Source organism: Ananas comosus, unplaced genomic scaffold (genome assembly GCF_001540865.1).
Source record: "Ananas comosus cultivar F153 unplaced genomic scaffold, ASM154086v1, whole genome shotgun sequence".
NCBI classification, from domain to species: Eukaryota; Viridiplantae; Streptophyta; class Magnoliopsida; order Poales; family Bromeliaceae; genus Ananas; species Ananas comosus.
The window spans coordinates 123475-135353 of record NW_017893132.1 but is presented as its reverse complement, the minus strand read 5'-3'; the positions used below and the strand labels follow the sequence as shown (position 1 = coordinate 135353).

Sequence of the window (11879 nt, the reverse complement as noted above, 5' to 3'; positions counted from 1 at the left end):
ACTACATAGCTCTTCCCCAGCGTAGGCAAAGCAAGTACCGGGGTCGATGTCAACTTTGTCTTCAGCTCCTCGAAGCTCCGCTCACACTCGGGGCTCCAAACATACTTTACCCCTTTGTGGGTAAGGCGCGTTAGTGGAGTAGTTATCTTAGCAAACCCCTCCACGAACCGCCGGTAGTAGCCCGCAAGTCCTAAAAAGCTACGAATCTCCGATACACTTGTCGGGTGAAGCCAATCTTTAATAGCCTCCACTTTCTTTGGGTCCACCAAGATGCCATCCCTGGATATAACGTGACCCAAGAAAGTAACCTCCGAAAGCCAAAACTCACATTTCTTTAGTTTTGCGTAAAGCTTTTCTTTTCGGAGTGTCTCCAACCCGATCCTCAAATGCTTCTCGTGTTCTTCCTCGGTCCGAGAATATACCAATACATCGTCAATGAATACCACGATGCACCGATCCAGTAACGGACGGAAGACTCGATTCATTAAGTCCATAAAAGCCGTCGGGGCATTAGTAAGCCCGAATGGCATGACTGTGAACTCATAATGGACATACCGTGTACGATATGCCGTTTTGTGCACATCCTTAGGCCGTATCTTCAACTGATGATACCCCGATTGAAGATCAATTTTAGAATATACTCTTGACTCTTACAACTGATCGAATAAATTGTCAATCCTCGGCAACGGATACTTGTTCTTGATCTTCACGTTGTTCAACTTGCGATAATCAACGCAAAGTTGAAGCGTGCCATCCTTTTTTTCACAAATAGCACCGGAGCTTCCCACGGAGACACGCTCGGCAGTACAAAGCCTTTATCGAGCAAGTCTTGCAACTGGGCCTTTGATTCCTTAAGTTCCACCGGTACCATTCTATACGAAGCCTTCGAAATTGGCGCCGCCCCGAGAATTAAGTCAATGACGAACTCGACTTTCCGATCTTGTGGCAATCCCGGTAACTCCACCGGAAATACATCCGGATACTTGCATACCACTCGAATACCTTCAAGTTCTGGGTACTCCTTTTGGGCGTCTACGATAGTCGCCAAATAGGCCTTACAACCACCCTTAATCATTTTCCTCGCTCTCACCGCCGACACGGTCGCCGCGAAGCGCTTACTTTTACAAGCCCGATATACCAATTCTTCTTGATTAGGTTCACGGAATGTGATCACCTTACTCTCACAATCTATGACCGCGTAATACTTGGAGAGCTAATTGATCCCCAAGATTACATCGAAGCCCCACATTTGATTTAATACCAAAAGGTCGATCGGTATGATCCAATCGCCTATCTGTACCGGATACGCCAAGCACTCGTCATGTACATGAAACGAATGCTCCGAAGTATTCATCGACCAATACTCTTCATTACGTGTGATCTCGATGTCATGAGTCTTAGCGAATGATGCATCAATGAATGAATGATATGCACCCGTATCGAATATAGCTCTAGCTCTAGTGCCTCTAATAAGAATAATACCTGCCACGACGTCGTCGGGGACTGGAATCGGCTGCTCCTCCACCTGAGTGGCAAAAATCCGCCCACTAGGTACTCGAGAAGACTCCGGCTGTCGAGGCACCGACGATCGCCCAGCTGACACCGCGGGTGGCAGTCCCGCCAACTGTCGTTGAGTATACTGAACTGAAGCTGACAACAGAGCTGGGGATGCGCCGCCCGGGCACTCTCGGCTCATGTGCCCCGGTTTGCAGCATCGGAAGCATCGCCCCTCCTGCTGTGGACAAGTAGCGACTCTATGATCTCCGCCGCATATCACGCATGGGTAAGTAGCTCTTACCGCCTCGCCACTATGATCGCTGGGGTCGTGGGGGTCGCTTAGAACTCGACTGCCCTGCGGATCCACTAAATGCCTGCTTCTTGGACTTATCCCTTTCCTTGTCCTTCTCAAATGCCTTGCGCTCCTCTCACGCAATAGCATTGCCGCGCTCTACCCAGAATGCGCGGTCAAGAACCTTCTCATAGGTCTTCAACCGGAACGCATGAATAACCTTGAATATTTCGGGTCGCAACCCGCGCTCAAAAGCCTCTGCCCTGTCCCTATCGCTGTGAACCAAGCTCGACACGCAGTTGACTAAGTGCGTGAACTCCCTTTCATACTCCCGCACTGTCCGGCTACCTTGCCTTAACTTTCGAAAATCCTTCTTGATTGTTCGCTTATCACTCTCGGGAAAATACTCCATGAGTAGTATCTCCCGAAACGCCTCCCAAGTAACGAAAGCGGAATTCAACGAGTGATTCTTTTTCGCCTGAGTCCACCACAATCGAGCCAACCCATCAAAACAGTGAGCCGCAAGGTGAACTTTATCCTTCTCAAGGGTGTAGACATCCTCGAACAACGTCTCCATCACGGCTAGCCAACTCTCCGTCACCCATGGATCCTTCACATCGCCATTGAAGGTCGGAGGGTTGAACCGCTTGAATGCCGTCAACGCCGCCAACGTGCGCTCCTGCTCGCCCTCAAGTACATCGGGAATAGGAGCCGATGAACCCGATGCTGTCGGAGGAATAGCCGTCACCGATGCCGCCGCCACCACAGGAGGTGGTGCTACAGGTGCAACAGGTGCGGGCGAATCCCTCGGCACAAATGCCGCCGCCGCTGCCTGTCGCGCCATCATCTCGTGGAGCTATCCAATTTTCTCCCCTGGAAGCCACATAGCCCCGACCAATGCCGCGACTTGGGCTCGCAGCTCGCGCACTTCCTCGGTTCCCATCTGCTCGGGCACTTCATCAAGCAGTGCCGAAGCGGCTCTATGCGTGTAGCGTCTCGGGGACATTGTTCCTGAAACGTATCACAGGCATTAGTACTCGACACACGTGACTCTTACATGTTCCAATTAACTACCCAATTAAGCGAAAGCAATCAAGCATAATTGTTTCCAACTCTCGATGCTATGTGGTCGGCCGCCCTACAAGATCCCTTAAGAAGAAAACAACTTAGCACTTGAATTCATCTCTAATTCCTTTTAGAGAAGTACCAACATAAACCCAATCAATTAGCTTCCGCAATTACCAAGTCCACGTTAAACATTTCCTAAGTCCCATAGTCTCCAATCCTAGGGTCCCTAAGTCCATCCTAGACTTTTGCTTTCTTCCGTGCTCTCTGATACCATTATAACTGTCACGCCCCAATCCCCGCCAATTTGGTCGGGTTCGGGTCATGTCAACAGACGCCGAACGGACAGCATCTTCCCTGTCCGCCCAAGGCTCCAACAACATGTATAATTAAGCAATCAACAAAGAGATATGCAATTATACAACGCTTGCACGAGGGCAAGTAACAACGGAAGCGAAAGCTCTAAGCTAAACATATAACCATACATGATATTTAATTAGATTTAAACCAAATACAAGTGAACTAAAACTATTACATCTTTTTCCATTCAACCATAATTCTTTACATTTTCGTCATTCTCCAAAATACATGATATGTTTTCAACTTTACAATTCTAAATAAACAAAATAAAAGTTGATTCATGTGGGCAAAAGGAATGACTAATGCATAAGTCCCGGTGGCCACTAGCTATGGTGCAATACCCTTGCCACGGTCCTCCACCGCCCCGCTCGCGCTCGGACCTGTAGGGTTAGTGGTGTGAGAACTACAACAAAGTTCTCAGTGGGTTCAAGTTCTCAGTGGGTTCAGCAACCAATCTCGCCGACTTACCCACTAGGTCTATTCAGGCATAAGTATTTCAAAGGAAAGGAAAACTGTAACCAATGCTAATGCTAATACTATGGCTACAAGAAAGATGTCAGTGGATATATAATCGAATAATGAATGCTCATGCATGCATGCTTGTTCCATAACTTTACTTTGGCTTTTACCCAATCTTGCCGGTTAACCTTGTTAACCCCAATAACTCACAACTCAAAATTCGTTAATAACGGGGGACTCGAACCACCCTAGGGACCGTCATCTCGGGGGACTTTACCATGCCCAGTGGTGACCAACTCCGAAGTGCACCACTCGAGGGGGAGCTACCTCCCTCAAGCCAAGACTTATCGTGAGTATCGATCCAACCCTCAACTTGAGGATACATAGCCACTAGTCACAATGCCATTGTCATAATAGGTTTCTACCTATTTATTCATACTACTTTCTAAGTCATACTTGTGACAATGTCTCTATGGTTAAACTATGTTTAACAATCGATTTCTCAATGCCAATCATGTCTCTATTGTCAATGTCACTTTTGTTTATTATTGTCCAAGTCCAAGTCTCACATTCATACAACTTTAGGGCTCTACCATATATGTCCATTATGCTTCTATCATTCTCTATGTTCAACTACGTTAGAAGCATGTAAATGAAATCAAACCAAGGTTCACATGTAATTTAACCCTATTATGCATGAATGACTACACAACAATATACTCAATAGAAGGTGAAATAGACATAAAGGGGAATCCGATGATTCCGGTGTGCACCCCCTACCTCAAATAGTGTAGAAGGGTTCTAGTTCGACTCCCGGGATTTTAGGATGCCTCTCCAGCGACCTAAACCCAAAATGAAGCCAAATTAGGCCCTATATACAAGATCTCATACTAAACCTTTTCGTAACGTTAAACGGAGTTGTCCCACGCATCGGGAATATCCCCAATTAGATTTCCAAAAGGTCAATTAGCCTCGAAAACAATCGGAGGCAAAAACCCGAATTTTCAAGCCCTAACAATGTCACAATGGAATTTCTCCTAGATTGATCTCATCTCTAAACAAATGATAGTTTAGAATCACTTAGGAAGCTCTCTAATATCGTCTCTAAGCTATTGGAACCATTCTTAGGGCATCTAACATGATCCCTAATTAACCACCATGAGAGCACCTTGAGAAACCATGGATTTTCATGGGTTCAAGGCTCTACTATACCTCTAAAGCCTCCAAAAAGACCAAAACTCCAAACCCAAGGTTTAAATCCTAACCTTAGAGGAGTTCATGCACAAAACTTACTTTAGCCACGCGCTCACCCAAGATCCTTCTTATTGGAGAGCCCCAAGAACCACCAAAGCCTCCAAAACCTACTTCTCCAAGCTTCTACTTCTTCTTCTTCTCCTTCTAGAGAGAGAGAGCTTAGAGTGTTTGTGTGTGTGTGAGGAAATGAGAGAAAGAGCCCTCTTTCCCTTATACATAACCCCACCAAGCTATAATTGTATTTAAGCCCCTCAACTTGTTGCCTCTCACACTGCCCTGCCAGGGCATTTTTCGGGCGGAGAGACCGGTCCCTCTTCTGGAGGACCGGTCCCCGAGAGCAATCTCCCGCAGCACGCGTACGGGAACCAGTCCCTCTCGCCTGGGGACCGGTTGCATCGGGCGCCTGCGCAACTATCAGCTATGGGGACCGGTCCTTGCTCGAAAGACCGGTCCTCGAGAGCAATTCAGCACAGAACGGGCATTTGCCCATTTTCACGCGGACGGGGACCGGTCCTTCAACTTAGGGACTAGTCCCCGAGAGCACAAAAGCTGCAGTCTTGCAGACTTGCTCCAGCTTGCTCTCGAAGACCTCTTATAATGCACTTTTGTTCTTTTTGAAGCCTTCGGCTTTTCCGAAGCGTACCAACCTCGCATTTTGGTCATTTGACTAAAGTTCGATATTCGTTTACCGAGGTTTCGGTATATTATAGTGTCGGTAGCAGAGAGGGTGGTGGCAGCAGCGTTGGTGGCGGCTTTGGTCATGATGTCGGTGGCAGAGAGGCGGCGGTGAGGGTGGCAGCAGCGACCTCGACGGTAGAGAGGCGGCTGAGGTGGCGGTGGTCAATACTTGGGCTAGATTGGTAGTAGGGAAGGATTTGTGCGAATAGGAACAGAAGAAGAGTGAAATAAAAATGACGTACTGGAAGGGTTTTAAAGAGGGTTGGAAGAATACAATTATAATTTTACATATTATATAAGACTATCCGCCGCTAGTAATATCAGATATTCATTCCCTAGCCCGGAACAAATGCGCCCCTTGAAGCTATCTCAACGGAGGACATTCCGGTGTACGCAGCCCGGCGCATGCAATAATTTCCACCCAAGACCGGTCGGTGACCTTAGAAGGAGATAAAGCAAGCTCATGTAAGCCGAAAATGAGATGAAACTTTTGATACGAGTTTATATCGTGCCATCGAGGATGGAAGCTCTCGGGCACAGCTTCCCCACCGCCATCGTCTTCTCCCGTCCGACGCGCAGAGACTGCCGATGCGGAAGCAGCAGCTGGAACAGGCTTCCCGGAAGAGGCTTTGCGTCGCCCTCCAAAGTAACTTGTTCTTTCTCCTCTCTTTTTTTTTTTTTTTTTTTTCCTTTCTCTTTCTTTTTTTTGCCCCTCTATTTTGGTTTTGTTTATGGGTTTGCGCTGGATTTTTTTTTTTATCTCAGAAGTTGAGCACGGTAATTAAAATGGGCGCGGCAGTGGGCGGAGAAGAGGAAGAGGAGACAAGGCAAGCGAAGGAGATGGCCGCGGCCAGGAGAAGATGGGAGACTCTGGTAATTTTTTCAGATCCTCTACTACTCGGAATTTCTTGAATAGGTGTTTCCACTCTTGGTTTCCAGAACTTGTGGACAAATATTCAGAGAAACAGATCTTTAAATGTGGGAATGATGCAAATGTTCAAATATTTAGGGCTCTTTGGCTCAAGGAGCCCTCATTAAGTTTCGAAAATGCTTGGGAGGAAGATACGGCGCGTGGGAATTAAGATTCCCTGATAATTTCATATTCAGAAAAATATCTGGAAATCCATACCCCATTGCCTCCCTCGGTAATCACATTGTATTTCCTTGCTGTTGCCATCGACTATATTGTAACTTGCAAGGAATACCACCACATATGCACCTGTTGCGGCTTCTTGCTGACACTGTTGTCACCGCTGTCGCCACCTTTTGCCACCACCATAGCCACCAAACACTGCTGCCAACATCGTTTACCGTGCAACTTTTGCAACCCCTGCTCCTGCCCCTGTTCCTAGGGCTACCACTACTGAACTGTGTCATCACCCTCCGTCACCAGTGTTGAAACGAGCACAACCTTTTGCCCCCTGCAGCAACACTGTTATCTCCCTATAGGTGTACTGTGATAATCTTGTTGGAACAGCCTAACCAATCACAAAGAGAACCAAATATAGGAAAAATGTGACAAGTCAACCAGAAAAATATGCTTCAATGGAGTAAAATGCTATTCTTGTATTGCAATTTCTGCCATCTGTTAATTATTATTATTATTATTCTAGTAAGTGATGCTATCTCATTTTTTTTCTTGATGATTTAGTCTGCAGTGTAGTTAATATAGTCTCTCAAATGTAGTCTAGCATACATTTTAAATATTTTGTGTCAAGTAGGATAGGCTTTAATTGATTTGACATGTTGTACTTGAAGATTAGGGAGCAGAAAGTTAAGGTCCTCACACCGAGAGAAGCTGGTTATGCAATTCAACTTTCCAATAAAGTCCTTCTTGATGTTCGTCCCTCAGTTGAACGCAACAAGGTCTGCATGTCTACCAAGTAAATCAAGAATCACTAGTTAAATTACTTGATTTCGGATTTTGTCTTTCTCCTGTTGTAGTGCCACTAACTTGAAAAATTTTGGTAGGCATGGGTTAAAGGCTCCACTTGGATACCCATATTCGACGTTGACAACAATGTGGACTTTGGAGCTCTTTCCAAGCAAATAACAAATTTTGTTATGGGTATGCATATAAATTTTTTTAAGCTATAGCTGTACTTCTCTTTATGCAATATAGGCTCCATTAGAGCTCCTCTTTGGTGCAACTTTTGCATGTACTTATCTTTTTGTCGTTCATAGGAAGCATAAGATAATACTTTGACATAGCTTTTAGATGCTTAGTGCTTTTTTGGAGATATAGTGCGTATGATTTTAAGAAAATTTAAGTGATGTTCTATCTATGCATATTAATTACCAGCCGCTTCAAATAGCATACAAACGGTGTAGTACATTCTACCGAATAGAAAGCTGCTTGCTTGTCTTTTATCTATGTATACACCTAATTGCAAGTTTATGTAGTAGACTAGTAGGCATCTGTAGTTGCTACCAAAAATCTTTGTTGGCTTAGTTTTTATGTAGCTGGGTTTAATGGAACTCTGCAAAGTTTGCAATCTTCGTCATGATAACTGTCGAAGATAATTCTGCCTTTTTAACTTAATCCTTTCTTTGTTTTCTAACTAAGATTCTAAGAACACATTCATTTTTCTTTGTATTATCGTCGATACTTCCTTTTTGGAAAGGTGCTGAACATAAATGATAATCATTCTAATTCCTTGGTTCTATTTTTAACGCAACATCTGTTAGCATGATCTCTGAAGAACGTGTTGACATTAATTTCTAGTTAAGGCTATGAACATGGATGAGTTTATGATAAATTTTTCTAGACTTAACTATTTGGTGGATGATCCCACGTAAACTAGCACCTTAATCTACATTGTCATTTTGATTGCTAGAATATTTTGATAAATGAGATTTTACTAGTCTGATGATAATTTTTATGCCATGTTGAAATTTATTCTGAATTATAGTATTGTGCATATAACAGGACAATATGCAAAGTATATGAGGGAAATGCATGTCATTCGATGGGCTTTGTTTGTTCGTCAAATTCCTTTGTACAAAATTTCCTTGAGCTTTGGTAACTTTAATAATTCACATTTAAGATTAACTTATGGTAAATGTTTAACAGGAGGTTGGTGGAGTGGCAGTCCGACATTAGCATATGATAAGTATGCTTAGCTTCAACTAGCCCTTCTATAATTGTTTTCCTGAGTAAACATTAGATTTTGATGTATCACAATAATTAGGAGCTTCATACCAAAGGTTGAGGAGAAATTTTCAAAAGATACTGACATTATTGTGGCTTGCCAAAAAGGTTTGAGGTAAAGTCTATCAATCATTCTTGATGATATTTGTTGCCATCTATATACTTGAGCATATTATATTCGCATTATAGCTGTTGATACTCGTTATGTCGGAAACCCAAAACTTTATCGTCTGTGTGGTGTATACTTGGAACTTCTATGTTTGTACTCTTTTTATCTCTTCTAAATAAGACGTCCCAATTCACAAGGCTACTACATGTGTAGGCTGTGGTAGGTAAAAATATACTCATATTTTATTTCTAGAAAAGCTGTTTCTATGAAATACATCTTTTAGCATCCAACTAGTTAGTTACTTTAGTGCTACTATTTATGAGTAGCATGATTGCATTATGCACTATTTGGATCATAAGCTTGGCTATTGATTCAAAAAGAAAAAAAGGTAAGGCTTATAAAAGGTTGGGGATGTTTAGTTATATTGAACAGATGAGCTATTTAGGTAAAAAAACAAGAATTAATGTAACTCAATTGTCTCATAGGAATCATCGAAATTGATGAATTTGATAATTCTAAGCGGAAGCTTGTTGGATCAACTTTTGACCTCAATGCATGGATGGAAGGAAGATGATAATTTGAAACAAGGTTTAAAGTGCCGTGGCAGGAGGGCATGCTGTTGTTTGCTTGGCACGGTATGGCACAGACATGCTTCTATGCCGACACGTAGTACGCTTGCATGCCGATGGAAACGCATGACCTTCTACTGGCACGCTTTGGCACGGACTTATTTCAAATTTTTTTAAAATTTTTTGGTTCTAAGCTCTTGTAATGTTACTTTGAAAGATTTAGTCAAATAATTATGAATATTTTCTATGTATAGCTTACTATGCTCATCAATTAACATACTTATAAGTTTTTTTGAATGTAAAGTACGACTATACCTGATGTAGAATAGAAATTAAAATACAATAATAAAATTCACAAGTATAATAATTATTTAAATTTATATTTTTACACAGATACTACTTAATTCCACATAGATCGTCGCGGTAGATCATATGGTATATTGTTATCTGTAGATATAAGATTTATTTGACAATATTGATATAAATATTATTGGTATTGTGAGAAAGTCATATATTTTTGATACATCTCATTGTATTGTCATAGATAATCTGCATATGCAACTGGATCGTGGATGTAGTGGACGCTAGTGATCAGTGGCATATGGACTGAAACATCATAAAGGATAAGGATTGTATAGAATAGAAGAACCATAATGTGGGTATCCATACGTATCAGTGGACGTAGATTCGCCATATGGGCTTTCACTATATGAAGGTACAGATGGATAGTAACCGGATTGTTGTTGCTCCAATTGATGAGGGATGGATTGCGATTCATTGCCATGAATTGATGCATCATAATCGAATCTCCCTCTATAAAGGCCATGTTGATATGAGGGAAACGATGATACCGAATCAAATTGTGTACAAAGTATCATTCCTTCGTGAATGTGTAGTTGACACTGCCTCCAAACCTTCTCTTATCTCCCTATAATCTTGTTGTGAGGATCTATTACCTCTTCTACAATCATATACCATTCCAAATATTTGACATGGTCAAGACCCGTGATCAGTATCTTGAGTGGTATGCGTGAAGTTTTGCTCTTTAGTAAATATAAAACCACCCTCACCTTCCTTTTGTGTTGGTGGAATTAAGTCACCACCATCCTCACTGCCATTAGTGGTATCATCATCATCATCATCACTGTATTCATCTTTGGACCGTGGTAACCCAGAATCTGCTGGTGTTGATGTATCATTATCATCGTATGGGAGTGCATAAACTGCATTTAATTGATCCATCGAGGTCATACTTTTTTTACTCTTACCTCTTCGGACTGTCGCTGAATTCCTCTTTGTGATATACGACGTCTTCTCATCTCTAGATTGACTTTGAGTATGTCGTGGGCGACCATGTCCATGTCCTGGCATAAGACGTTCAAATTTTGAATCAGAGTCATCTGCAAGATTTTGGGATTCTTCGTCCATAGTTGCTTGTTCACATCACCCTGAGACCTCCCTATATTCTCGTCAATCTATCTTTCAACATCACTAACTCCTGCTTTCTTAGCGATTATTCTGAATGGTCGTGGTGGATCTCCAGGCTTATCGAGCAATGGGTCCTCTTGATTGTTTCTATTTTGTAGCTAATCAAGTATGGGGACTCTTCACGCCCAGTTTATACCGAAAACATTCGAATACTCCCCAAACCTCGTCGAGACTATTCGAACAGCTTCTTAAGGCACTTTTCACTAGAACTCTACAATTTGAAGAAGTTCAGCGCGCTACATTACCTCTTAGGTGTAGATCCCGACTCATTTTGACATCCTAACGTTTGTTAATAATTTTTAGATAAGATTGACACCGCAATGGATTATTTTTTTTGATATTATCTTTAGCTATTCTCAGTTTATAATAGACATGTCTCATTTGAGGTATTTTGTCCTGATCCACTAAATGAAGGACCACTTATAGTGTCACACCCCGAGTTCCACCTTAACCCGGGCTTGCCAACAGCTCCGTCGCATACACAGGAAGTCCCGTGCACACGAAGTGACAGAAACACCTGCAAATACTACAAAAGGGTAGCTACTAATACTGAGATAAATATATTTATAGCAAACTGTACATACATATGGTCCAAAATTACAAAATAACTCAAGTACATCATCAACTCTACTCACATAGTCACATATATATATAGTATGTGCATGACTAAACCAAAATAATCTATATCCAAAATAAGGTACTCTAGCACACCGATCGGGGTAGATAAGTATCTAGCTTGCAGCTCTCTCTCACCTTAATCAGTAGTAGCGGCAGTAATTGATGGCTCTGCAAAAAAATATGGTAATAATGGGTGTGAGAACTATTAAACAAAATAGTCTTCAGTGGGTACCGTTACCGACCCCAACAGCCTACCTACTAAGTCCTCAAAGCTGAAAGTAAAACTGGTAGGTAAAGTACAAAAACATAAAGCTAGAAGGAACCTACCACTAATATGCC

General features: G+C 42.5%; 2 protein-coding genes across 3 annotated transcripts in view; one reads left to right on the top strand and one right to left on the bottom strand.

The window, feature by feature from the left end:
- Positions 1–1925: 1925 nt before the first annotated feature.
- Positions 1926–2366, bottom strand: LOC109705511. Its single transcript, XM_020226240.1, has one exon. The coding sequence runs from the start codon at positions 2364–2366 to the stop codon at positions 1926–1928; it is 441 nt and encodes a 146-aa protein (XP_020081829.1).
- Positions 2367–6009: 3643 nt separating this feature from the next.
- Positions 6010–11879, top strand: part of LOC109705514 (rhodanese-like domain-containing protein 11, chloroplastic) — a 38531-nt gene continuing 32661 nt past the window's right edge. The window contains exons 1-6 of one of the 2 annotated variants that reach the window (XM_020226244.1): positions 6010–6251; positions 6371–6478; positions 7364–7471; positions 7577–7673; positions 8679–8718; positions 8797–8871. In XM_020226244.1, the coding sequence (XP_020081833.1) occupies positions 6087–6251; positions 6371–6478; positions 7364–7471; positions 7577–7673; positions 8679–8718; positions 8797–8871 (593 nt within the window). In that variant the 5' untranslated portion in view covers positions 6010–6086. The remainder of the gene's footprint in view (positions 6252–6370; positions 6479–7363; positions 7472–7576; positions 7674–8678; positions 8719–8796; positions 8872–11879) is intronic. The other variant, XM_020226245.1, reaches the window with a different exon arrangement.